At 60.9% G+C, this 26,432-nt stretch overlaps 2 protein-coding genes across 5 annotated transcripts; one reads left to right on the forward strand and one right to left on the reverse strand.

Moving 5' to 3' along the window:
• The first annotated feature begins 3,254 nt into the window (after positions 1–3,254).
• On the forward strand, positions 3,255–19,676 carry ERCC2 (ERCC excision repair 2, TFIIH core complex helicase subunit). Of its 2 annotated transcripts, none has more exons than XM_037148028.2 (24): positions 3,255–3,289; positions 3,621–3,720; positions 4,633–4,710; positions 4,788–4,850; positions 5,032–5,145; positions 7,526–7,642; positions 7,736–7,852; positions 8,197–8,320; positions 8,410–8,506; positions 8,650–8,783; positions 8,862–9,030; positions 10,707–10,825; positions 12,943–13,012; positions 13,099–13,168; positions 13,269–13,370; positions 14,427–14,490; positions 15,048–15,169; positions 16,443–16,535; positions 16,645–16,717; positions 16,918–16,988; positions 17,100–17,243; positions 17,384–17,527; positions 17,972–18,070; positions 18,769–19,676. In XM_037148028.2, exons 1-23 carry the CDS (start codon positions 3,285–3,287, stop codon positions 18,062–18,064), a joined length of 2,283 nt encoding a protein of 760 aa, XP_037003923.1. In that variant the 5' UTR covers positions 3,255–3,284; the 3' UTR covers positions 18,065–18,070; positions 18,769–19,676. The 2 variants fall into 2 exon arrangements, with proteins under 2 accessions (XP_037003923.1, XP_037003924.1); XM_037148029.2 differs by lacking the exon at positions 3,255–3,289 and adding an exon at positions 3,382–3,429.
• On the reverse strand, positions 18,204–26,209 carry KLC3 (kinesin light chain 3). 3 transcript variants are annotated; one of them, XM_037148031.2, is made up of 13 exons: positions 26,129–26,209; positions 22,801–23,066; positions 22,081–22,311; positions 21,753–21,822; positions 21,169–21,388; positions 20,733–20,820; positions 20,559–20,660; positions 19,902–20,075; positions 19,234–19,324; positions 19,116–19,156; positions 18,921–19,027; positions 18,699–18,762; positions 18,204–18,435 (listed from the first exon to the last, which is right to left on the reverse strand). In XM_037148031.2, exons 2-13 carry the CDS (start codon positions 23,056–23,058, stop codon positions 18,364–18,366), a joined length of 1,518 nt encoding a protein of 505 aa, XP_037003926.2. In that variant the 5' UTR covers positions 23,059–23,066; positions 26,129–26,209; the 3' UTR covers positions 18,204–18,363. The 3 variants fall into 3 exon arrangements, with proteins under 3 accessions (XP_037003926.2, XP_053524583.1, XP_053524585.1); XM_053668608.1 differs by having other exon boundaries at positions 26,118–26,180; XM_053668610.1 differs by lacking the exon at positions 26,129–26,209 and adding an exon at positions 24,185–24,213.
• Between the last annotated feature and the right edge of the window lie 223 nt (positions 26,210–26,432).

Here is a 26,432-nt window from a genome sequence, read left to right on the forward strand (position 1 = left end):
GAGACTGGTTGTTTCTCTCTCACACACCCTAGTTGGAGATTGAACCCACAGCCCTGGCATGTGCCCTGACTGGGGATCGAACTCCCAACCTTTGGGTATATGAGACAACGCTCCAACCAACTGACCCACCAGGCCAGGGCCTGTACTATACTTTTACAACTGGCAGCACAGCGGTGTGTTCGCACCAGCATCTCCACAAACACGTGGGTAGTACGTGGGCAACAATGTTAAGGTGGCTATGACGTCACTAGGTCGCAGAAAATTTTCAGCTTCGTTGTAATCTTAGGGGACCTGCTATATATGTGGCTGACGGTTGACAGATCACATGACTATATTTGTTTCCTGCGGCTGCTGTAAGAAATGACCCCAAACTTGGTGGCTTAAAACAACACACACTTTTACTTGCACTTCTGAAGGTCAGGAGTCAGAACTCGCTTCCGCTGGGCTGACACCAGCGTGTTGGCCGGGCTCACTCCCTCCAGATCGCGGTGGGGAGAATCCTTAGCTCCCTTGCCTCTTCCGGCTTCCAGAGCTACATCCCTTGCATTCATTGGCTCTACCGCCCTCCTCCATCTTCAAAGCTGGCAGTGGAGCGTCTGTCTTCAGTGTCACACATTGCCTCTACTTCTGTCCAATCTCCCTCTGGTTCCAGTTAGGGAGCACCTGGATATCCCAAGATCCTTCCCTTCGCCCCTGCAAAGTCCCTTTTGCCATACAAGGGGGCACTCACGGTGTCCAGGGATCACAGCCTGAAGATCTTTGGGAACATTATTCGGCCTACCCGGGGAACAGTGCGATTTAAATAAGGTGGTCAAGGAAAGGCCTCAGAGAGAAAAGGACCTTTGAGGAAGGCTGGAGGGAGGAAGCCAGGCAGAGATCTGGGAAGGAGGGGTCCTCACAGAGGGACGGGCGACTGCCAAGGCCAGGAGGAGGCAGGAGGCCATCATTCTACGACGTCTCCCCACCACCCAACCTCCCGGTATTCACACGCAGGAGCGTCCCATCCCCTGAGCATGCGCATGCGCATGCGCATGCGCTGGAGGTAGTGCTATATCCTAAGGACGGGAATACAGCAAAAGCAATGGACTGTCCCTTCTGACATGAGGTTATAAAGAACAATGATTTCCACCTTTGCGTTTCTGTCTCTCTGGCTGTTCTTGCGCTTTTGATGAAGCCAGCTACCCTCAGAGATGCCCCACATGCTGGGGAACTGAGGGGCCTCCCAGCTCACCGCCAGCAAGGAAATGAATCCTGCCAGCAACCACTAGACGAGCTAAGTGCTGGGCCTTTTCCGAGTTGCGCTGGGTGACTGCAACTCCATTCAGTTCCTGACATGCATAGTAAATGCTGTTCTCCAACCATTACATTTGCGGGTAAGTTGCTGTACAGATTATCTGGCCAATGCAGGCCTGGTGCCCGGATGGAAGCGCCAGGAGGCTGCGTGTGGCTGGGAGGAGTGCGTAAGAAAGAGGACATTGGGAAATGGTGGCAGGTAGGTGGCAGGTGTACAGTGCCTGGCGCTTGTAAATCCAATGCTCGGATTCATTTTCTTTTATTCTTGGTTTGAGGATGTTCTCCTTCCTTTCCTTCCTCCCCCCACTTGAAAGGAGTAGACGGAGCTGGGCTAGGGGAGCCCTGATCGGCTGCCTGACCCAGCCCAGGGGTGAGGAAGGGCTTCCTGGAGGAGGCGATGTTTCTTTGAGAACTGAAGGTGAGTGGTAAGAGGAGGCAGGGCAGGGTCGGGGAGACAATGCACAAGCAGGAGAACACCAGGAGGCAAGTGAAGAACAGAGATGGGGCTGGAATGGGGGGCGGGGAGCTCCGACTCTTCCTAAGCAGAAGGCGTCATCAGGGTTTATCCCCAACCACCTGACATCACGTGGGTTTGCTCTTCCCAGTCTGTTCTGTACAATGTACTGCATGGAGCATCTCTGGGGGTAGCCATTCCCATGGAGCGTCCCTTGGGCTAAGGTTCAAGGCCAGGTTGGTGACCTCATGAACTAGCTCAACACCTGCCCCCGCCATCACTACCATAATGAGTTCTGGCTCCGCAGGACCTATCTTCAGAGCCTCTGTCTGACTCTGGAATTATATTCTCATTTGTGTGACTGTATAATAAATGTCATTTGTTGGTGTACGTATCATTTAGAGGTGAGGAAACCGAGTCTCAGAGAAAAACTTGCGCCTCTTTACAGCTGGGTCAGGGGCTGCTCCCCATCCCATCTGCATCCCCACCCTGCACGCGCCGGGTCCTCACCGTCTACGGAGGAGCCTGTCTTCCCCACCGGAAACTGAGCCCTTAGAGGCCATGGCTGAGGCTGTCTCCGTCAGTCACTGCTGTGTGCCTTCCACCAACCACCACCGGATGTGCAAAGCAGGGGCTCAGGGAATATATGTGAGTGGATGAATGAATGAATGAATGAATGAAACAAACCAAGGCGATTATGAAGTGGCAACCCAGGGCTTAGCACAGAGTCCAGCCACACAGTACATGCCCCATCATTATTTCCGAAACAAACGCATAAGAGCTAGCATTTGTTGAATGCTAAATCCAGTTTTAACTGCATTGTGTGGATTAGTTGAAGTGTGGTCCTCACTGTAGATAACCTAATTACCCTACTGCGTAGAAACTCAAATGGAGCACCGGAGAATGATGTAAATTGATCAAGGTCACACAGGTGGCGGTAGACAGGGGATCCAGGATTTGGACCCAGGCATTCTGGTTCCAAGGCCCACCACTTAACCACCAAGCCTTTTTATTACTGCCTGCTTCAGACAGTATCTGGCAAATAGCAGGAGCTTAATAAGTGAGAGGAGGTACTTATCCCAGAGAAGTTTAGGACACAGTAGGTGTTTTCTAAGTGCGTGTTTGTCTGGTGTGGTGAAGCTATTACTAACACGTGGGCCCTAAATGAGTCCCCAGTTTGCCTGTTACTTCCCCCTAGGTTCTCTTTGCTACTCAGATAATCTCGTTTGATGCGGGAAGACCGAATCCTAATATGTGGGATCGACTCCCTCGGTTCTCTTCTTCCCAGGTTTTGTTCTCAGTCCTCGGGGATCCTCAGTGACGCCTCCCGCACCGCTTCTCCCGTGAGTCCGCCCTCGCATTGCCATGCGCACGCGCATTATCTTGATTGGCTCTTCTCCAGTGAGTGACGAGCAGGATCAGCCAATGGTATCAGGAGGAAGGTGGAGCGGCGCCTCCTGGACGCCCCAAGGATCCTGCCTCATTGAATATTCACGAGAGAGGCGGGCTGACGCTGCTTCTTGCTACGGCCGGCGCCATGAAGTGAGAGGAGGGCTGGGGTTCGCGGCTCGCTAGTGGGCGCGGGGTCGTGGAAGATGGTGGGGGCCGGTGGGCGTGCCCGGGCCCCCTACGGGGCGAGGGGCGACTGAAGGGTGGGGTGAGGACAGCCGCGGGGACTCAAGGTGCCGTAACGGGGATGGGCAGCGAGGAGATACCGAGGGAACCCTCTGGGTCCTGGGGAGCTGGGGGATATCCGGGAGAGCTGGCGGGCCGAGCCCGTCAGGTAGCCTCCTTCGGCCCGACGACTGGGGAGTATACGGGCTGGAGAGGGGTTGAGGGGACGCGGGACTGACCGGGCAGCCCACACTGCCAGGCTCAACGTGGACGGGCTGCTGGTCTACTTCCCGTACGACTACATCTACCCGGAGCAGTTCTCCTACATGTTGGAGCTCAAACGCACGCTGGATGCCAAGGTGCGTGAGGCTGCCGCGCGGGCGGCCAGGACTGCAAACGCAGGAGGTCTAGATAGAAATTTGAACCTCCTGTTGTCTAAAATAATAATAGGGAATAATAGCAACAGCTGACATTTATCAAAGGCTGCACTACGCCCTGGTGAGGAACATGTAGAATTTGGGGACGGCTACCTGAGTTGGAATCCTGGGTCCACAGCTGTGTGCCCTTGGTTAAATCACTTAACCTCTCTTCCATAGTTTTCACCTCTGCAAAATGGGCGTAGTAATAGTATCTTATCTGAGGTTAATGTAAGGGTTACATGAGCTGATTCACTAAGTCAGATAGTAGCGCTCAACTGGGGATGATTCGGACCCCCAGAGGACATTCGGCGGCGTCTGGAGACATTCCTGACTGGCATACTGCTGGAGTTGGGGTGCTTCTATCATCTAGTAGTTAGAGGCCAGGGATGCCTCTAAACATCTTACAGTGCCCAGGACAGCTCTCCTCAACCAAGTATCCCGTCCCCAAGTATCAACAGAGCCAAGGTTGACAAACCCTTATGTAAGACACTTAGAAATACTTCCAGGCACAGAGTAAGTGTTGTGGAAGGGTTTGCTAAATTAAAAAAAGGGGGGGGGCTCACTTAGGTACTATGCTAAATGTGTAACCCAGTTTTTCATTAGGGTTTATTAGGCCCATTTTAGAGATGAGAATACTAAGGCCAGAGTTGAAGGCACTTGCCAAAGACCACTCAACCACGAGGGGGCAGCAGCGGGCTTCAAACCCGCGTCTCCTGGGTCCCAGGCTTTCAATTGCTGTGTTGTCCTGCCATTCCAAGATGGTGGCCTTCTGAAGGGGTGGGGTGTCCCCAGTGTTTATGCCCCTGAAGTTCTGAGAGCCTGTGTTTTGTTCCTCTTATTCCCAACATGCAGGGTCATGGTGTCCTGGAGATGCCCTCAGGCACCGGGAAGACAGTGTCACTGTTGGCCCTGATCATGGCGTACCAGCGGGTAAGGGGACCATTGGGCCTGTGGCGGGGGAGGAGGAAAAGGGGCCACACAGGGGCTGAGCTGGTTGTCACTGGCAGGCACACCCGCTGGAGGTGACCAAACTCATCTACTGCTCAAGGACCGTGCCTGAGATTGAGAAGGTGAGTGGGGGCCAGTCGTCATGTTCCTCCACTTTTGCTGGACCTCACCGGTCCCCCTGGTGGTTGCCATCATAGGTTGGGGGGTAGGTGTTGGTGAAGTTGAGGAAGAGGCTGGGGCCTGCGAGGCAGGGGCTTGTGCCTTCATTGAGGCCAAGCCCCCCTCCCTCCTCCATTGGCACAGGTCATTGAAGAGCTTCGGAAGTTGCTCAACTTCTATGAGAAGCAGGAGGGTGAGAAGCTATCATTTTTGGGGCTAGCTCTGAGCTCCCGGAAGAACCTGTGTATTCATCCTGAGGTGAGCACCCATTTCCTCCCCTCGCCCTAAGCTCCGGGGTTGAGGAAACTTCCATCCGACCTCAGCACCCGAGACCAGAGTTCTCCACAAAGTATGCAGGGGCCACGCACAGAATTCTCTTTGCACTCACTAAATTCCTCTCATTGCTCATGGCCGAGGCAAGCACACCTCCGCCAGAGAGCCCTCCTGCTTTTCCCCCAGCCTAGGGAAGGTTAAAAATGCACTTTCTGGAGTCTAGCAGGCCTGGTTTCCTGGCTCTGAAACGTATTAGTTGTATATTTTGGGGTAGGTGATTTCTGCAGTCTGGGCCTCAGTGTTCCTTTCTGTAAAGTAAGGATAAATAAGTATCTGCTTCACACAGTTGTTGATAAGACTAGGTGAGTGCCCTGGCTGGCGTGGCTCATTGGATTGAGTGCCGGTCTACACACCAAAAGGTTGCTGGTTCGATTAGGAACGCATGCCTGGGATGCGGGCCAGGTCCCCCACTGGGGGCATATAAGAGGCAACTGATCGATGTTTCTCTCCCTCTCTTTATCTCTCCCTTCCTCTCTCTAGAAAAAAATTAATAAAATCTTTAAAACAACAACAAAATCTACCTTGAGTTAATTTAAAAAATAGATTAGGTGAAATCATGTATGTATAGCCCTTAGCATACACAAAGAACTAAAAAAATATTAGAAGTTGTTACGATATTAATAGGAATATGACACATAGAATATTAGTTGTGATTTTAAAATTACATTACAGAACCACAGGGCTCCCTGTGTACCAGGCTCTTTTCTAAGCACTTGACCTGTGGTAATGCATTCTATAAGGTTATCCGTAAGAATATATGAGAAATAATACATATGATGGCCTTGACAACTGCTAGGATAGGAAAGGGACAGGGCAGGGCCAGCCGCCTTGGGGCCTTCTAGTGGGTGAAGGAAAGATTTTGTCTGGGGGAAAGGCAGCCCTGGGTTGTGGGAGTGCCACAGCAGGGTCTTGGGGGGCACAGAGTAGCTGTGAGCCAGGCGGCCTGCCCTGCTGTGTGCTCAGACCCTCTTCTGATACTTAGACCTCCCCATGGGCATGATTATATGAGCATTTTAAAAGATTAAGCCATAGCCCTGGCTGGTGTGGCTCAGTGGATTGAGTGCAAGTTGGTAACCAAAGGGTTGTCTGTTCAATGTGCAGTCAGGGCGCATGCCTGGGTTCTGGGCCAGGTCTCCAGTAGGGGGCGCACCAGAGGCAACCACACATTGGTGTTTCTCTCCCTTTCTTTCTCCCTCCCTTCCCCTCTCTCTAAAACTAAATAAATCTTTCAAAAATAAGTAAGTAAAGTAAAAGATTAAGCTATTATCTTTAATCTACACGATAAAGAATCTCACAGGCTTAATGTATTTTTTGTTTATTGTTTTTTGAGTTATAATTGACATTAATTTCAATTAATTTCATTAATTCACATCATTACAATGTAATGATTCAATGTTCTATATATCGTGAAATGATGACTGTACTACATATAGTTAATATCCGTGGTCTTACATAGTCATGCAGTTTTTTATTTATGATGCAAACTTTTAGGATCTATTCTTTTAACTTTATTTTTAAATATTTTATTTATTTATTTTCAGACAGAGGGGAAGGGAGGGAGAAAGAGAGGGAGAGAAACATCAGTGTGTGGTTGCCTCTCACGCACCCCCTACTGGAGACCTGGCCTGCAACTCAGGCATGTGCCCTGCCTGGGAATTGAACCCTCAACCGTTGAGTTTGCAGGCTGGCACTCAATCCGCTAAGCCACACCAGCCAGTGCTCTCTTCACAATTTTCAAATATGCAGTATAGTATTAACTGTCATCACCATGTCGTACATTACATCTGCATGACTTTGACCGGGAGTTCGTACTTTTGGGCCACCTCTGCCCATTTCATCCACCCCAAGCCCACCTCGGGTAACCACCAGTCTCTTCTCTGCTTCTATGAGCTGTGTTGTTTCTCTTTCCTTTTTCTTTCTTTTTCTAAGTTTCTATGTATGAGCGAGAACCGAAGTAATTTGTCTTTCTCTGTGTGACTTATCTCACTTAGCATAATGCCCTGAAGCTCTAACCATGTTGTTGAAAGTGGGAATATTGCTTTCTTTTTCATGGCTGCATAATACTCCATTGTATTCAGGGCTTAATGTCTTAAAACTAATAATTTAAGGGCAACGATCTTGCCAGTCTTGCCCCCTGCAGTAAGTTCCCAGGTGTCTTAACTATCTGTTATTGAAACAGATCGAGTTTTCCCAAAAATCCCCCCATCTCACCCCACCCAGTTGTGAGGGGCAGGCGCCAGGTTCCGCCGGTGGTTGGGCTCCCCGGCCCCTCAGCGCTGAGCCGCACCCCTGCCCCGCTCCCCAGGTAACGCCGCTGCGCTTTGGGAAAGACGTGGACGGGAAATGCCACAGCCTCACAGCCTCCTACGTGCGGGCGCAGTACCAGCAGGACACCAGCCTGCCCCACTGCCGCTTCTACGAGGTGCCTGCCAGGACAGGGCCGAGGGAGGGCGGGCCAGATGGCCGGCGATAGCCCTCGTCCCTGACCCCCAGGCTCCCTCTTGTCCTGCCCCAGGAATTTGACATTCACGGGCGCCAGGTGCCCCTCCCTGCTGGCATCTATAACCTGGACGATCTGAAGGCCATGGGGCGGCGCCAGGGCTGGTGCCCATACTTCCTTGCCCGCTACTCGGTGAGGAGGCTGGGCAGGGGGTGTGCAGGGGGCGTGTGTGAGGGTTCCAGGCTGCCTGCCCGTGTGACTGCCTGTGTCTGTCTGTCTGTCTGTCTGTCTATATCTCTTTATGGATCCATGCATCCGTCTGTCACCTTATTTTTGTGCCTTGCCCATGTATGTCTGTCCTCGCCTCTCCTTTGCCTGCCTGTGTCATGTCCGCCTGTGTCTGTCTGTCTGTCCGTCCTTGCCTCACCTCTGTAGGCCTATGAAGAAGTGATGCGGTACTGTGGGCGGCTGGAAGGTAGCTGGGTTCAGGGATCGCTTGTGGCAGTCAGGCCTAACCCTCCCTCCTGGCCCCCCAGATCCTGCATGCCAACGTGGTGGTTTACAGCTACCACTACCTCCTGGACCCCAAGATTGCAGACCTGGTGTCCAAGGAGCTGGCCCGCAAGGCCGTCGTGGTCTTCGATGAGGCCCACAACATCGGTGAGGGCGGGGCCGGGGAGGCGGAGCCAGCCCTGGTCTGCTTGGGTCTCCGCCCACCTGAGCCCCGCCCTCTGCCCCACCCCCTTCAGACAATGTCTGCATCGACTCCATGAGCGTCAACCTCACCCGCCGGACCCTCGACAGATGCCAGGGCAACCTGGAGACTCTGCAGAAGACAGTGCTCAGGTGGGGATGCAGGCAGTTGGCGGACCCTGGGGCCTACCTTGCCCCTACCTCTCCCGAGCCCCTGTTCTCCACCCGACCTGCCTCCAGGGACACCAGCCCCATCCCAGTGTCCCCTGCTGGTCCTACACCCGGCCTCCCCACAGGATCAAGCAGACGGACGAGGAGCGACTGCGGGAGGAGTACCGCCGCCTGGTGGAGGGCTTGCGGGAGGCCAGTGTCGCCCGGGAGACCGACGCCCACATGGCCAACCCCGTGCTGCCCGATGAAGTGCTGCAGGGTGAGCCGCTGTCCCGCCTCAGCCGGCTCCCTGGCCCCCTCTCCCCGTGCTGTAGCGGCTGACCCCTTCTCCCTGCAGAGGCGGTGCCAGGCTCCATCCGCACGGCCGAGCACTTCCTGGGCTTCCTACGGCGCCTGCTGGAGTACGTCAAGTGGCGGCTGCGCGTGCAGCACGTGGTGCAGGAGAGCCCCCCCGCCTTCCTGAGCGGCCTGGCCCAGCGCGTGTGCATCCAGCGCAAGCCCCTCAGGTACAGCCCCACCCAGCTGGGGACGGGGAAGGGGTCGGGTCCCTGGCAGCAGCCTTGTCCCCTGCACCTATGGCCTGGGGTCATCATGTTGCAGGTGTCAGGAGTCAGTGAGGAGTAGCAGATGGGGGAAGCATGCATGACCCCTGTTGCCCAGAGCAGGCAGGTCCAAGGGCAAGGTCAGAGCTGGCCCTGGGGTCCCCGTGTTGGGCAGGGCCTGGCAGGCAGCGCGTGGCTTGAGCAGAGACTTCACCCAAAGAGAGTGTAATGGGCACGCCATCGACATAGGGGTTGGGCAGGGCCAGCAGGGGCACTTGTAAGTGCTCAGAGGTCATTCCACTCCGGGCCACAGGGCAGGAGAGAGAGGGGGGCCCTGAGGAGGGGCTCCTGACGAGACCCAGCAGGCGGGAGCTTGGAGCAAAGGCCCCAGGCCCCCAGGACCCTGTGTCTTCCCCGCAGCGCCTCTCACTGCCCCACCCCATGCTCACCCTGAGGACCAGAGAGCAGGTCTGGCCGGAGGGCAGGGCTTCCCGTGCTTTTCCTTGGCTGGTTTGGATGAGTCTCGCTCTCTGGCCTTCCATCTCCGCCCACTTTGGGAATGGGTACGGGCGTCTCCTTTCCGTGGTGGTGGAGGGAGAAAGCAGTGATACCCGTGCCCACTCTGTCTGGAGCACCGGTGATGAGCTAAGTAAGCCCTTTACACTCACGGTGTCCCCGTGCTGCAGATGAGGACACGGTGGCCCAGGGTCACACGGCACTGGGGGGGTAGCTGTGCACAGCCAGGCGGGGGGGGGGTGCTGCAGCTCCTGGCCGCTCCGCCTCTAAGGGATGGGGCAGCCCTTGGGGCCGCCTGGTGCTCCGCTCAACACAGGTGCTCTGAGGGCCTGCTTTGTGCTGGAGACACAGTGGGACCGGGTCAGCCCTGGCCCTGCCCTCAGGGCTCAGTCCAGTGGGGACACCAACCCTTCTCCAGACAGGGACAAACCAGATTGGGGAGCGCTGGGGTGGGGGACCCACAGGGGCACCCGCTCCAGTGTGGAGATGGGGTGAGGAGGGCATGGAAGACGGGCCTGAAAGGTGACAGGAGCAGGTTCCAAACTGGGGAGGCGGGTGGCGCTGCTCCAGGCCCTGTCCCCCAGGGCGTGAGCCTCCATCCCGATGGTCAGCGTTTGTGGCCCAGTGGCCTCGTGTGTGCGTGGGTGTGGTGCAGTGTGTGTGAGACCGCGAGGGTGAGTGAGCATGTGGGACTCCGATGCCGGATGTGTCACCAGGGTGGCCGAGTATGGCTGAGATGGTGTGAGGTTCTGGGCGTGAGTGTGTGACCGTGTGGCTGTGCAGGAGTCATGTGTCTGGGATCCTGGGTGTGGCTGCACCTCTCCTGTTTTGACGGAGAACCCACATCTGAGATTGTGTGACCGTGTGTGACATGGGATCCCGTGGCTCTGGTGGTGTGTGACTGTCACTCTGCCTGCCATCGTGCGGTCTCGGCTCTGCCTGCTGTGCACTTGGCACTTGGACAGCCTGCGGGCACAGAGGTGGCCGAGACGGCCCCAGTCCCTGCCCTCACTGAGCACCCGGCCCCCTGTGGAGGCAGAGGCATGGCCATGCGCTCTGGCCGCGGAGGAGGGGCTTCCTGAACCGTCCGTACTTCCCCTGACCCTGTCCTCCGCCCCGGCCAGGTTCTGTGCTGAGCGCCTCCGCTCCCTCCTGCACACCCTGGAGATCGCCGACCTGGCCGACTTCTCCCCGCTCACCCTCCTGGCTAACTTCGCCACCCTAGTCAGCACCTACGCCAAGGGTAAGCGCACCTCGTCCTGCCCCTGCCGGGCCCCCAGGCAACTGGAAGCAAGGTCCCCGAGGAGGCCAGAGGGTTGTTTGTGGGACTCGGACACTCAGGACCTTGTAGAGCTGGGCTCAGGGGCTCGGGCTCTGAGGGCGCTGGGGGGCCACCGACAGGTTTGTGTGGCAGGCCTCGTGCCGGGTTTGCATTTTCGGAGGCTCCCTCTGGCTGCAGACTGGGGAGGTGGGGGGGGTGCTCATAGGAGATGAGGCCCGAGAAGTTCTCTGGGGTCCCCTCCCATTTAGGGTGTGGGAAGGACTTGGTCGTTCTGTTCCTTTTGGCACTGGGGAGCCATGGCAGGTTCTGAGCCAGGGAGAGGCCGGGGCAGATTTTCGCTTTAGAAAGATTCTTCCCACTGGGACTGGAGGCAGGGTAGATGGGCCTGGGCCAGGGCTGGGCGAGGGAGAGAGAGGGAGAGAGGGAGAAGGGAGGGAGGCGGGGACTTGGGGCCTGCCCGTGGCAGCGTGGGGTGGGAAGGGGCAGTTGAGGATGGTGCTCCAATTTCCAGCTTGCCAGGGAGAGGGGAAGCGTTCCAAAGGCTTCATCGCCTCATTGGTCACCCCTCCCTCCCCTTCCTCGCTGTAGGCGGGCCCAGGGCTTTGCATGATCCCCAGGGGATTATTCCCCTCTCAGGAAACTGGGTCAGGCCTGCCTGATGTCCTGTGGCTGGGCTGGCCTGGGCAGGAGGATAGAGAGTCCATTCCCGCACCGCAGGGCCGGCCTACCGGCAGCGAGCCTCGCGGGAAGCTTCCTTTAGCGTCCGTCCCTCTGGCCCCCTCTCTCTCCCCTTTGGGGCTGCCTTTCTCCTCTCGGCCCCACTTTCTGCCGGCACCTCACTTTCTTCTACCTGGAATTCCTCCCCCACCCTCTCAGCCCCCAGCTACCCCCTCATCCTCAGGTCCCAGCTTAGTAGAAACGTCCCGTCCTCCATGAAGCCCTCTCTGCCTTCCAGCCTGGGTCCGGCCCCTCTTCTGGGCTCCCCCATCCCAGCCCTGCCACTCTGGGTGCTCGCTGTCCGCAGGCAGCTCTGTGTCCCTGTCCCTGAGGTGTGAGCCCTGAGAGGGCAGGGCCAGAGCTGTCTTGGTCACTGCCGTGTCCCCAGCACAGGGCTGGGCACAGAAGACTTGACCTTTTTTTTTTCCCCCCTAACGAAATGAAATTGAATGTGTGACTTTATTTATCTATTTGTTCAACTAATGGGCCAAGCTCAGCACTGGGGAAGCGGCAGGAACCCCCTGGATCTCATATTCTGGAGGGAAAGCATGGTGGCAAAGACAGACGAGGGTAGTTCTAGAAAGTGATTATGTTCATGAGAAACAAAGAGGCCGCCATGTTGGAGCTGGCCGGCGGTGGCCAGAGAGGGCATTTTGGAGGAGCTGATGTCCCAGCCCAGTCCGCGAGACCCAGCGGAGCCGGCTGCTTTGACAGCTGCCAGGGGCCTGCAAGCCCAAGGGCCCCGCGGGGGCGGGGGCGTGAGCCTGGCGGTGTTTGCAAATTAGGCGGGAGGCCTGTGAGCAAGGAGATGGGGTCAGGGTGGCAAGGCCCCGCAGGTGATTCTGGACCCCAGGAGGGGTGTGGTGTGGTGGGGGCTGTGAGGGGCTTCGGAGCAGGGAAGAGATGTGACCCGACTTGGGATTTCACGGGGCACCTCTGGGGGCGGACGGTGGTGGGAGCTGGGAGCTCCGTGTGGAGGAGACAACAGTGGTTCGGGCCGGAGGGGCTGGCGGCCGCACTGGGGACCGGGTCGGGGCAGGCAGAGCTGACGGCCTCGCCTCCTGGCAGCTTGGACAGAAAGGTCGAGGGAGGAGGCTTGAGCAGCAGGGTGGTCCCTTGCAGCCCTGGGAGAGACTGAGGCGGGACCCTTGGGTGCTCTCTGCCCAGGACCCTCCATGAAAGTTTGCACAGGTTCTGGTCCTGGGGAGGAGTGGTCCTGGGGTTGCGGTGTATTTTGGACTCAGGTGCCTGGGTTTTAAGGCTTGGGCTGCAGGTGGCTGGTCTCTTTCACTGTGGGGGTGGGGGCTGTGTGAGTGGGTGCGGCTGTCACCAGCGCCCCAGACTCTCACTGGTCCCCGCAGGGTTCACCATCATCATCGAGCCCTTCGACGACAGGACCCCCACCATCGCCAACCCCGTCCTGCACTTCAGGTGAGAGCTGACCCCAGTGGGGGCACAAACGGGCTCTGGGACTTTGGCCCCGGCCTGGCCGTCACCACCTCGCCTGCTTCCCACAGCTGCATGGACGCCTCGCTGGCCATCAAACCCGTGTTCGAGCGCTTCCAGTCCGTCATTATCACGTCTGGGGTGAGGGCCCTTCTCGGCCGCCCGGGCCTCAGCCCGCCCCTGTGGGGCCCCCGGTGGCCGCCCAGTCCTGCTGAGATCCCTCCTGTTGTCCTCACCACAGACGCTGTCGCCGCTGGACATCTACCCCCGGATCCTGGACTTCCACCCTGTCACCATGGCCACCTTCACCATGACGCTGGCCCGGGTCTGCCTGTGCCCCATGGTGCGTGGGACGGAGTTGGGTGCCGGGGCGGGGAGATGCGTGTGAGGGGCTGGCTTTCCTCCATCTGCTCCGTCCATCAATCAGGCAGGAGAGCCCTGCTGCTCAGGGCACAGTTCTGGGGTCCCCCAGGCCCGGGACGGATGCTGCCGCTCCCCCGGTCTCAGTGTCTCGTCTGTGAACTGGGTGCCACCTCTGCGCCTCCCAAGGCGGCGGAGGGAAGGGAGCCCATGGGTGTGGAACACTCACAAGGCCCAGCGCCCGGCCCTTGGTTGACCCAGCTTTGCCCGGTCCGTTGTTTGGCTGTGACCTTGGCAAGTGACCCTTCTGCTCTGCCTCAGTCTGTGTAAATTGGGCAGCTTAGCACCGGCCCTCGGTCCTTCATCCGAAGCCCGGGGCCAGGTGTGTTTGCGAACCGAGCATTTTCTGGGCTTCAGAAACCAGGGAAACCAGGCGCATGCTGCGTGCTGTGCAGCAGCCCCCACGGGCCTGAGCAGTATCCTGCCAAAGTCCTACGTCAGCAGCGAAATGGTTTAAAGGGTCACAGAGGGACATCAGTCAGACTCTGAATGGACTCAGGACAGGGCAGCCTTCGCTGCTCTATTCGTTTGTGCCGAACAGAACATCCGGACTCCCAGACTGTGGTGGCTTTGGGAGTTGTCTTCCAGGGGTTGTGGCCCGGAGCCACCACGCACTGTAGCACGGGTGTGTGAGGTGGCAGTCGGGGTGCATGGTGTCCGTCAAGGTCATGGCAAGGGGTGTGATCCTGGGACCGACTGGCCGGAGGCTGGGGCCGGCTGCGGTGTGCTGGCCGGCTGGGAACATGGGCAGGCTCGGGTGCAGTTCTGTCTCTGGTGTTTACTTGCCGATCGACCTTGGGCGGAGACCACCCACCTCCTGAGGTCATTTTTCTGTGCAGCACAGATAACAGGTAGCCAAGGGTTCATTCAGTGATACCGAGTCTCTAAAAAGCTCAGACCAGCAGCAGCTGGCAGCCGGCACACACATCGGAGTGGTCACTGCTGCTTCGCTCATTGTGACCTCTCCTGCTCTCTCCAGATCATCGGCCGCGGCAACGACCAGGTGGCCATCAGCTCCAAATTTGAGACCCGGGACGACATTGGTATGCCGAGCGTGGGGGTGGTTTGTGTGGGTTCCAAGAGGCAGGGTTACCAGTCAGTGCGGTGTAAGTCTTGCTGCAGTAACAAACACGCCCCAGTCAGCGTGGCTTCACACAGGGGTTGCTTCCTGTCCACGGTTTGTGCGTCGTGGATGGGTGGGGGGTCTGCTCAACGTCACCTCCCTGGGAACCCCCGCCATTGGACACGTCACTGCTGTGGTGAGATGTGGCCAGAGGGAGCATGGTGACCACGGTGGACTGTACACTGGCTCACAAAGGGGTTCAACTGGAAGTGACACACGGCCACTTCTTCACTCATTTCACTGGCCGTGGCAGGTCACGTGGCCACGCCTAGCTTTGGGGGATGGGCAGGAGGTGCCGCCCGCCCACCCGTCTGCACAGAGAAGTGGAATGTGTGTGCGAACAGCCCAAAGACGGCTCACTGGGGTTCTGGGAAGTCCCGGGTTCAAGGCCAGGCATTGCACAGGAAAGCTCCGGTAGGGAGTCAGTGGGGAGCAGGGCCCAGGCCAGCGGCGGGCCCAACCTCTGACCCCTGCCAGCGGTGATCCGGAACTACGGGAACCTCCTGCTGGAGATGTCCGCCGTGGTCCCCGACGGCATCGTGGCCTTCTTCACCAGCTACCAGTACATGGAGAGCACCGTGGCCTCCTGGTACGAGCAGGTACGCCCGCCGCCCTGCGCCCGCACCCAGGGAGGGCGCCCTTCTCCGGTCATGGTTCTGCTCTGTGTAATGTCACCTGTGCTGTAAATGGTGGCAGGCGTGTGTACTACATGAACGGTTTGAAGAAGAGAGAGTGCGTGACCCTGTACCCCTCTCCCCACACCTGGGTTGAGACTGGAGGCGTTAGCAGCCCCTGTGGGCCCGTCCCTCAAAGGCGCACCCCTCAGGGGAGATAACTACCCCCTACTCTCTTGGTCCCTTGTTCCCTAGCTGCTTTTTGGGGGGGTTACCACCACGGCTGTCCCCTAGCATATATGGCTTGACCTGCAGAGACACTGGGTAGCAGGCGTGACCCTAGCTGGGTGCCGTGCTGTTAGGGGAAGGTTTCAGAGAATTGAGACGGGGCAGAGTCTGCAATGGGGAGCGCACGCGCAAGGTTGTGGGGCATTGTGGAGACAGGCCCCGCGCACTGGGCGGCGGGGGCAGGGGGCGGGGAGGGGAGCGATCCAGCTCTGGGGGTCGGTGAAAGCAAACACTCCTTCGGGGTGAGGTGGGTGCACTTGGCTAATCCAAACTCCACAGAGTGGTGGGGGTGGGCTCCTCTTCCACGCGGGGCCACCACCTTGGTTTGTCCTCAGACAGGCTCTCCCCACACAGCAGGAGCCCCCGTCCTGAGTGCCTTTTGTTTAAGAAGCCATTGCCTGCCCCGGGGTCACAGAGGTGGTCTCGTGCGTTTGCTTCTAGAAAGCTCTGTGGTTTCAGCTTCACATCGAGCTCTGTGAGCACCTCAGGGCCTCCCCCTCCTCCCCCTCCGCCCCGTGTGCAAAGCCAGTTGCTCCAAAGAGCTCTCCCCACTGAAGGCCACAGGTGTCCGTCTGCCAGGGGGTGTGGTTCTAGACCCTGGGTTCTGTCCTCGGTCACGGGTCTCGGTCACAGCCTCCAGGCAGCCTCGGATGGGCTCTGCCGGGCCTTCCTCAGCGTCCCCACCAGTCACTGCAGGGGGCGGGGAGGACGTCCCGATCGGCCGTCCTGGGCCACGTGTCCGCCCCCGCTTGTCCTTGTCCGACACATGGGGGTCAGTTCCCTGCCAGGATCACGGGGTTTCCCCCGGAAGAACCGAGCCTGGCCTGCACCCCCTCCCTCCGGGTCTCCAGCGGGGAGGGAGGTGGTCTGTTGCCCGGGAATCCGGCACAGTTGCCTTTGGCCAGGATGCCGTGAGCTTAACCTTCCTGCCGCCGCCCCACACCCTGACCGGCCAAGTGTGCTTCCCCAGGGCATCCTCGAAAACATCCAGAGGAACAAGCTGCTCTTTATTGAGACCCAGGATGGGGCCGAGACCAGTGTTGCCCTGGAGAAGTACCAGGAGGTGAGTATGGGGGTAGGGGGGTGTCATGCTGAAAGAGCGGCTGGGGAGGGGCCAAAGTGGCCGCTCTGAGGGGCTGCAGCCCCGACTTGGCCACCCCTCCCCCCCACAGGCCTGTGAGAACGGCCGAGGGGCCATCCTGCTGTCCGTGGCTCGGGGCAAAGTGTCCGAGGGGATCGACTTTGGTGAGTAGACTCGGCTCTTCCCTTCCCAAGAGCCTTCCCGGGCCCTGGCCCTGCCTGCGTACCCGCCGGGGCCTCCACTCCCCTCCATCCCTGGGTGCTGGCGGGGCCCTCAGAGCACGCCCCTCTCCCCCCACCCCGGGGCCACGTGCAGTGGCTCTCTGTGGCTGGTCTCACCTGTCCCCTCCCCCCTGCCCACACAGTGCACCACTTCGGGCGGGCCGTCATCATGTTCGGTGTCCCCTATGTCTACACCCAGAGCCGCATCCTCAAGGTGAGCCGCGCCGGGGGTCACAGGTGCCAGGGCCTCCCTGGGGCCCTCCCCCAGGACCCGCGCAGAGGGCAGGCAATCAGCTAGGGCCGCTTCCCCACCTCCCCGCTCCAGGCGCGGCTGGAGTACCTGCGGGACCAGTTCCAGATCCGAGAGAACGACTTCCTCACTTTCGACGCCATGCGCCATGCGGCCCAGTGTGTGGGCCGGGCCATCAGGGGCAAGACGGACTACGGCCTCATGATCTTCGCAGACAAGGTGTGGGTTGGGGGGGGCCCCTCCAACCCAGCAGTTCCCCCAGTCAGTCACGGTCCAGGTGGGCAGGGCTGGGCAGGGAGGCCCGAGCCCCCGCCCTGGGGTCCTGACGCCCCCGTCCTCTCCCGCCCTCCTCCTGGAAGCGGTTTGCCCGGGCAGACAAGCGGGGGAAGCTGCCCCGCTGGATCCAGGAGCACCTCACAGACGCCAACCTCAACCTGACCGTGGACGAGGGAGTCCAGGTGGCCAAGTACTTCCTGCGGCAGATGGCGCAGCCGTTCCACAGGGTGAGCTGGAGGTGGCCACCCCCACGTTCCTCCCCACGCCCTAACCCCAGCCTGCCCCCAGCAAAGAGGCCTGTGTGTGCCCCCACGTGCCCGGCCTGGGAAGTGCCCGGAGGCAGGGGCTGCAGCCAAGCAAGTGTGTGGCAGCCCCGGGGAGGACGGGGGCACCGGGGTGAGCAGGCAGGTGGAGCCTCAGGGAAGCTGACCCTCTTCTAGCTGGGACAGGGCTGTCTGGCTGCCACCTCCTGGCCCCCGTTTGCAGGGACAGCATGCTCTGCGTTGTGTGGGTGCGTCCAGACCCCAGCTGTCCCCACACCTCGTGTGGTTCCGTACGTGCCAGCTGCCCCCTGTCACTGTGCACCGCCATCTCCTCGTGGGGGCCTGGGAGGAAGTGCAGCAGCCGACCCCCGGCCTGGCCTGACCCCTCCCTCTGGCCCTCCCCTCCAGGAGGACCAGCTGGGCCTGTCCCTGCTCAGCCTGGAGCAGCTGGAGTCCGAGGAGACGCTGCGGAGGATCCAGCAGATCGCCCAGCAGCTGTAGCACCAGGTGGGGCGGGGCCGTAAACACTGTCCCCCAGTGCTCCTGCGTCTCACCTGGCCCCGGTCCCAGGGGCGTGGAGGGGCCTCAGGGAGACGCTGAAAGGCCCTTGAAGGAAGGAAGCCTCAGGCAGACACTCCTGGTAGCCAGATCTACAGCCTTTAATCGCAGGAGGGGAGGGCAGCCCAATCCACTGGCTGTCCCCAAGAGGTGCGGGGCCAGGCAGGGACAGGAAAGGACTCCTCTGTGCCCACTCCTCCCCCGCCCTCCCTGAGAGCTTCAGCCACTTGGTCCTGTCGACTCTAGCGGAGGCCCAGGTCCTGGGTGCTGGTGCTCAGGGTTCGAGAGGCCTCACTCAGGTACCGGCTGGGGGACTGGGGACAGGCACAGGGGTGGGCAAGGGCAGGGACCCACCTGCCCCAGCTGCCACCAGAGCTGCCCCAGCGTGTCCATTGTGGTGGCTGCTGCTCACCCTCCTGTCCCCACCTGACTCCCAAGGAAAACCCATCAGTTCTGTCCTCGGGTCCATTCCAACCTACCGGTTCCTGGCTCCCAGCGCCAGCCTGTCCCCTCCCCTCCCTCGCCTCCGGGCCTGTCGGAGTGGCCCCCACTCCGTCCCCGAGCTCACCCGCCTCACCTGGGCCCCGGGAGCCCGTGCGCCATCTGGGTGCAGCGTGTTGAGCGACACCGCTCTCTTCATCCTGCAGGGGGACGAGTGAGCCCAGGGGGCCACCCTGGCTCCCACCCTGGGAAGACCACCCCGGCTCAGGGGAGATGGGAGCTATGGACGGCTCTGGAGCAGGACTCGGGGAGGCGACGCAGACACCGGGGCTCTTCGTGGATCTGATCTGACACTCACCCGGCTGCTCCCGCCGTGCCCTCGCGCCTGAGCCGGGAGACCAGCTTCTCACTTCCTCGCCGGATGGACTCTCGGAACTTGGAGAACGAGCTGCTCCGACGGAGGGTCTGGGGGCCCCCGGGACACCGGTCAGTCCCCACACCCCTGCCCAGTCCCCGTGCCCACCCCAGGAGCCAAAGTGGAGCCATTCCTCACCTGTTGGTCTGCGTTGCCAGGTCTGCCTGTGTTGGGGGCTCCTGGGGGACAGATGGGGGACATTGTGGTGGGGACACGAAGAGGCCACCTGGGGAGTGGGGAGGGACTGGGGACTCACCGAGAGGGGCGGGCAGGTCCTCCCTACTGAGGATCTCCTTGTACAGCTCCTCCGCCTGCTGGTACTTGTTCTGTTTCAGGTAGGCTGAGGCCTGCAGGGGGTGGGGCCTGGCTGATCCCGGCTCAGGTCTGGGAACGCCCAGCACCGCCTCCCGGCACAGCAGGGGACAGCCCCCTGCACCCGCCCCGTGGGGCCCACCCCCACTCCAGGCCTCACCTACAGCCCAGCTTGCAGCCTGACCCCAGGGGACTTTCTGGCTCAGCCTGGTCCCCGCTGCACCTTAGGCCAGTGACACAGCCTCTTTGTGCCTTAAGTTTCCTCATTTGCAAAATGCGGGGCCACAGGAACGCTACCTCACAGGGTCTTTTCAGAAATGGACGGTACGGGGGGAGTACTGAGCAGGGGATCTGGAACCTAATAAACGTCCGATCCTGTCGTCTGCACCAGGCCAGGCTCTCCGGCGGCCACCGCTGGCCTATCTCCTGCCACTTGCCTGTGCTCTGTGCCTCCAGCCTGCCCTGGTCGGGGCCCAGCTGAGAAGCCGAGGCTGAGAACCCCTTCACAGGCCTGGCAGAGGGGGGTGCTCCTGGCCTCTGGCCACCCCTGAGGCAGCGGGGCCTCCCCAGCATGCTACCTGCCAGGGCCCCCGGGGCCCACGGCGCCCTCACCAGGTTGTTCTTGGTCTTCGCCACGTTGGGGTCGTGGGGCCCGCCCAGGGCCTCGTAGATGCCCAGGGCTCGAGCGTAGTGCCGCTCCATCTCCTCGAACTTGCCCTGGTTCTGGCAGAGCAGGGCCAGGTTGTTGAGCTGCTTGGCCACGTCCGGGTGGTCGGCGCCCAGGACCTAGGGGTGGTGGGGGTCACGGGTCATTGGGGTCATCCAGGACTGGCAGGCCACACGACACAGCAGCCATAAGGTGGGTCACAAGTTAGGGGTTACGGGATCGAAGGGGCACTGGGCCGGTGGGCCGAAGTTCCACAAAACTGGACAGTCATCAGGTCACAGGTCATGATGGTCCAGAAACCACCTTGACCTTGGCATACAAGGTCAAACAAGTAGATCAGGGAGGGAGTTGTACGAATTTGGGGTCGTGTGAAGTGAGTTGTAAGGAGAGAGGTCAAAGGTCAAGAGCACATGGAGCTCAGGGGAGGTCAAGTGTGATGGGTCATGGGAACTGGCGCTCTAGGCTCAACACCCAGTGAGAAGGGCATAAAAGGTCACCGGGGCAGCCCAGGGTCAGTATCCTTGCGGGATCCACAGAGCATTTCAGGACCAAGTGGGAAGGGCCTCCTAGGACAAGGGACTCGGGCTGGGCAGGGGCCGGACCTTCTCACGGATCTCCAGGGCCCGCTGGCACAGGGGCTCCGCCTCCCGGTACCGCCCACGCTTCCCGTAGAGGACAGCCAGGTTGTTCAGGGTGGCAGCCACCTGTGGGGTCGGAAGAGGCAGGTCAGGGGCAGGAAGGCAGAGCCCCCCCAGGGCCCCCGGGCCCCCACTCACCGCTGGGTGCTCGGGGCCCAGTGTCTGCTCCCGGATCTGCAGGGCATCGTGCAAAAGGTCTGTGGCTTCTTTGTACTTGTTCTGGTCCCTGTGGGGCGGCCAGGGTGGGGCAGCAGGTGCTGGGCAGAGCCCAGCATGGGCGGTACCCTTTGGGGAATCCCATCTGGGTCTCCCCACACCCCCTAAGTCTAGCACGAGGTCCCCATACCTCCAGATCACCGCCAAACCTCTGGCCCCCCCTCCCCCCAGGTATGGCCCCACTCGGTTGGGTCTCTGCCACCCACACTCCCTGACCTCTGCCTGGATCCAAGTGGCCTCTCCGGGTCTCTGCTCACTCCCCACCGTGCCTGTAACCCACTCCCACAGAGCAGACCCCAGGGTCTCCTCTTCCACCCGGTGACGGTTCCCACCCTTGCAGCCCCCCTGCGGCCCTCACCGGTACACCAGGGCCAGGATGTTGAGCATGGTGGCCACGTCGGGGTGGCAGTGGCCTGAGCTCCGCTCCAGGTCCTCTAAGGCCTGGCGGCACAGTGGCACGGCCACCTCGTAGCGGCCCTGCCCCGCGTACTGGATGACCAGGTTGTGCAGCGTCCGGAGACGCGCCGGAATCTCGTAGCCGCCCTGCTGGGCTGCCGCTGCCCCCACCGCCTCAGAACCTGGGGGTGGCGGGGACCCAGTTGTTGCAGGTCTCCTACCCCCCACCCCTGCCCCAGACTCACAAAAGGGGACAGGGACCTCCCAGAGCTACAGCCACCTCGCTGTCCACTTGTCCCTCGGGATCGTGGGGCCCTGGGCATTTAAGTGGCCCTTGGGACATGAACACAGGCGCCTACCAGCCTCACCTGACTCCTGTCACTTCCCACAGCCACCTGCTTCATCTTCCTGACACCCTGGGCTGACCTCCCCTGTCCCCTGCTCAGAGACCACGGGGTCCCGCAGTCCCTCCCCAGCCTCAGTCTTGCGCCCTGCACGGCTGACCTCCACGGTCACGTGCTACCCCCCCACACACACCGCACCCACCCTTCCTCTCCTCCTCCTCGCCGGGGAACAGGGAGGCCAGGCTGTCTCGGCGACGGGGCGACTCGGGCTGCTGCGGAGAGGACGGGAAAGGGGGGGTCAGGAGGGCTGGCAGGCCGTTTCAGAGGTGGGGTTCCTAAATCTTGGGGTCTCCTGAGTCTCCTGAGGGCTGGTGGGTGGGATCTGGGGGTTCTGTGGAACAGCTGGGGGCTTCTGGTGGGTTGGGGGGGTTCTCTGAGGGCCTACAGCCCTGGGCTCCATGGAGGGTTGGGGGGTATCTATGGAGGGTCGGGGCCCCTCATGGCCCCCGCCTCGCCCGGCCCCGCAGCACCTGGCTGTCTGCAGGTGGGTCGTACTGCCGCAGCTGCCCCAGGAACTCCAGGTGGCTCTTCTCCTCCTCCAGCTGGGCCACGGCCTCCTCACTGGCCCGCAGCCTCCGCTGCGTCTCCTCCAGCTCCTCCCGCAGCCACGAGTTCTCCTGGGCCAGCCGCCGGGCATGCGCTCGCAGCCGCTGCTTCTCGGCCTCCAGCGCGCCCACGTGCGCCGACAGCGCCAGCAGCACCTGCCCGGGGTCGGCAGCGGCGGGAGTCAGGGCTCAGGCAGCGCCTGCCCCAGGCCTGGCCTCGGGTTCAGGCCAGAGCATCCCCGTTCTATCAAGGACGCCCCCCAGATGCGGCTGAGAGCCCTCCGGGATGACTTCAAGGATGCACAGAGGCCCCCGGGGACAAACCCGAACCCTGCCCAGGGACCCCTCTGATTTCACCCAGGCACACAAATTATACCCGGGGACTTCGTGCCCTATGCATGCACCCCAAAGTCTCCCCAGGACCCACAGTTCTGTGGAAGGACCCCCCCATATGGTTCAGGGGTTCTTGTCACATCCAAAGGCCCACACACACACCACTCAGGGACCCCGTCTCTGACCTAGAGCCGCCCCCTCCCAGACCTAGCTCCTTAGGTCTCGCGGACCCCAGGCTTATCCCCCTGCACACCTGGGCCCTCCTCCCAGGCCTCCCCCCAGATCTGCCCACCAGGGCCAGCCCCTTCATACCTGGGCTTCGCCCAGGCCCAGCTCGATGGCTTCCAGCGAGTGGCTCACCACCTGCTGCTTTTCCTCCAGTAGTTCCAAGCCGGTCACGGGGCCCTGTCCTGCCAGGGCCTCCGCCAGGTGCCCCGCCAGGCCACGGTGCTCAGCACGGAGGGCCTCCAGCCCCTGCACCACCTGCCGCGTCTGCCGCACAAGCTCCTCAGGGCTCAGGTGCTCCGGGCCCAGCCCTGCGCTGCCCGGGGCTGCCACCTGCACAGACATCGCTGCTCCTGGGGGCAGACAGGATCGTGGAATCGTTGTCAAGGCCGGGCGAGCCAGCCCCGCAGCCTCTAAGCCACTGCGGCCAGCAGAACACCCCCCCACCCTGCCCCTGGCCCCAGCTCTCTCCCTTTCTGGCCATCCCAGCCAGCCTCTGCCTCCGTACCCTCCGCCTTCCCGCCGACATCCTGGCCCACACCCGTCCTGGCCAGCCCTCAACTGGGAACATGCTAGTCTACCTCTGCCGGTTCCCAGCCCTGAGAACGGCTCCCAAACCCAGGTGCGACTAACCAAAAGGGGGCAAATGGCTGGCTTGCGGCCTCCCACCCGCCCCAGCCCCCCTGGCCAGCCCTGGCCACCCCAAGGGCCCCGGATACCCCGGCCCAGCCCTGCTGGCTGCGTGGCCTGGCACTGGAGGCGCCTCGCTGCTGGGTGTGTGGGGCGGGGTGTGTGGAGGCGGCGGCCTCTCAGTGAGCTCATTCTCAGGGTGTTTTGTCGGGAACCAGTCAGACCGCTGGGGCTGGGGGCTGGGACAGGAGGAGCGGGCCGAGGGACTGGGGGCCGGAAGCAGAGGAGGCCTCTGGATGGGGGGCTCAAGGAGGTGGGCCCCACATGTGGGCTCCCGGGCCCTGAGGAGCTGACAGACCCTGAGGGAATGGGGTTCTGCCCTCCGCTGCGGACGGGCCCAGCCAGCCCAAGGCGTGTTGGGGCACACGAGTGACAGGCGTGGCCCGTGGATGTCACAGGCCATGCGACAGCTGAGGGTCTTAGGCCCAGATCATAATGGGTGGGGGTCTTACACGTGGGACTTCACGTGGCTGTGTGCGGGTGACAAAGCCAATGACACAGTTGGCAGTGCCTCTGGAACCTTTGGAGGCACCCACACACACAAACACACCCCGCTCTCGGAAATACAACTCAACACACGCCCTCGGAAGGGATTCTCGAAATACAACGTGAGACACATCCTTCTCTCAGAAACACAGCACAGTCCCGACACACGCTTCCTCCCCTGAGAAACACACGACTCGACGAACACACTCACACCCGTCAGCCACACGCCCCTTTCAAAGACAACCTAACGTATGTAAGACGCTGGCTTAGGCCAATGGGCACAAACACTCCCCACCTGGGAATACGACCCAACACACAGATGCATGTTATTTTCTCTCAGCAATAAACGCTAACAGGCCACACATGCAGACACGAACTCTTTCACCTGTGAAAATATAACCAAACCCCAAATGTCGCCCATCCAGGCTGTCCCCTCGCTCAGGCCCACGACACACGGCCCCTCCCACCCTCATGCAGCCCAGTCGCCCCTGTGTGTCCGGCGCCTCCTCCAACCCCGCACACTCCCAGATGATGGATAGGCCACTGTCTCCCGGCTTCCTCCAACCCCCCCCAACCCCTTGCCGGGCCAGCCAGGGTTTTTCACTTGGGGCGCACACAGACACACATGTACAGCTCCAAACATGGGCGTGCAAACGGCCCCTGAACTCAGGCGCAGTTACCCTGTCCCAAGTGGGTGCCCAGGGCACAGGTGGCTGTGCAGACACGCAGAGGCGGTGCCCCGGTTTCCAAACACACCCTCTCAGGCGCACTGCTCTCAGGCCGGGGTGTGCCCGTCGAGCTGCCCAGAGCTTTCCGCCCCTGCTCACAAGTTCACTGTCCCACACACTTGGACAGGCAGGAGGGCAGCCTGTAATCCTGTGGGTCTTTGTTTTAACGTTTTGAATCTTCACCTGAGGATACATTTATTGATTTTAGACAGAGAGGAAGGGAGGGAGTGGGCAGGGAGGGAGGATGGGGAGGAGAGAGACATTGATGTGAGACACATCAATTGGTTGCCTCCCATACAGGCCCCAATGAGGGATCGAACCCGCAACCTAGGTGTGCGCCCTGACTGGGAATCAAACCTGCAATCTTTTCGGTGCACGGGAGGACGCTGCAACCAGCTGGGCCTCCACTGTCGTCACCCTCAATCTCTCTCTCTGTATATGTTTGTGCACCTGCCAGTCCCTTTCTATATGTATGTGTGTGTGTCACACTGTCCTTAGTGCCATATGTCACACACGGGCCCCATAAACAGCCAAACATAACCACACGAGGTCAAGAACCACCGACCACTACAACCAGCATTCATGCAATTCTGCCAATACATACAACCACCTGCAGCCTCAGGCAGCTGAGCCCCGTGCTCCAGACACGGCCTCACCTGCACCACCCACAGTCCGACTGACACCACAGTACCAGCTACAGGGACCCGCACAGCTACACAGTGCCAGGGCTGTTTCCCGGACGCACACCCGCTTCCACACTTGCATGGCCCCCCACACTTGCTCAGCCCTGTGTGCACAACCGCAGGGCTGACGGTGACAGTCACACCCCACTTGGCCATCCTGTCGCACACACTGCCACCTCCCTGCCACTCACCCCACCTTACAGGGAGAAAGACAACCACAGCCATGCCACCTCTTGGCCGCCCTCACACCTAATGCACAGCTCAGGTCCCTCCCATACACCCAGCCCCACACACGCACAGGATCACAAACCCACAGTCAGAGGGTACCCACATTTCCACATCATTCACACCGTCCCTCCAGGTCCCACAGTCCTCCGTCTCCCCTTCACACCCATATCCACAGCCTGACATCTCTGCACACACCTGAGCTTCCCACACCATCCCAGACACCCCTCGGCTTCCTGTACCGTCTCATACACACGCACGCGGTATCTCCATCCTGTTCAGCCACCCGAAGCGCTCAGCTTACTCCTGCCCAGCCCCGCGCACCCCAGCCTCCCGGCAGCCGTCAGAAGGGCCCCCTCCCTCCCCCGAAGCTCCGCCCTCGCTCCTGTTTACCTGAGCACGGGGGAGGGGGCGCGGCCCCATCTGGGCCTCCGGAGCCCGGGGAGCCCCAGGGCGGGGCAGGGACGGGCCAGAGGCCCCCCGGGCCGGTCCCCGTTGCCAAGCCAGCGGGCCCAGGGGTGCGCCAGGCCCAGACCTCACCCTCCGCCCCTGCCTCCATCCTCGAGGTCCCCGGGACCCCGGACCCGCTCACCCGGCGCCCACCTGACCGCGGCCGGTTCCGGGACTCACTCCGCTGCGCGGTGCCCCGCGGCGCCCCGAAAGCCACGCACGCTCCGCCGCTCCCAGCTGTGCCCGGCGTCCCGGGCCGTGGGCGGGTCCTCCGAGAGGCCGGGCGGTCAGGCGCCCCGCCCCCCGCAGGTGAGGCTGGCCCCGCCCACTGCCCGGGGAAAGTTTAGGCCGGCGGCCAGAGCCCGGAGGGAATTTCAGCACCTGGGAGGCAGAGTCCGGAGCCTCCAGCGCCCGTCGAATCGGGATGAGTCCCGCGTGCGCGGAGCTGGAAACCCGG

Source organism: Artibeus jamaicensis, unplaced genomic scaffold, assembly GCF_021234435.1.
Source record: "Artibeus jamaicensis isolate MK-2021 breed Jamaican fruit bat unplaced genomic scaffold, CSHL_Jam_final contig_1526, whole genome shotgun sequence".
Taxonomy (NCBI): Eukaryota; Metazoa; Chordata; class Mammalia; order Chiroptera; family Phyllostomidae; genus Artibeus; species Artibeus jamaicensis.

Excerpts from the sequence above, each read along its gene's own strand:
- ERCC2 (XM_037148028.2), top strand. Across the intron at positions 7,853-8,196 it reads ACTTCCTTGCCCGCTACTCG|ATCCTGCATGCCAACGTGGT; the intron begins GTGAGGAGGCTG and ends CTGGCCCCCCAG. Across the intron at positions 17,528-17,971 it reads TGGCGCAGCCGTTCCACAGG|GAGGACCAGCTGGGCCTGTC; the intron begins GTGAGCTGGAGG and ends CCTCCCCTCCAG.
- KLC3 (XM_037148031.2), bottom strand. The coding sequence starts at position 23,058 with ATGTCTGTGCAGGTGGCAGCCCCGGGCAGCGCAGGGCTGGGCCCGGAG. Across the intron at positions 20,076-20,558 it reads CCCTGGAGATCCGTGAGAAG|GTCCTGGGCGCCGACCACCC; the intron begins GTCCGGCCCCTG and ends CACCACCCCTAG. Across the intron at positions 19,325-19,901 it reads CGAAGACCAAGAACAACCTG|GCCTCAGCCTACCTGAAACA; the intron begins GTGAGGGCGCCG and ends CACCCCCTGCAG.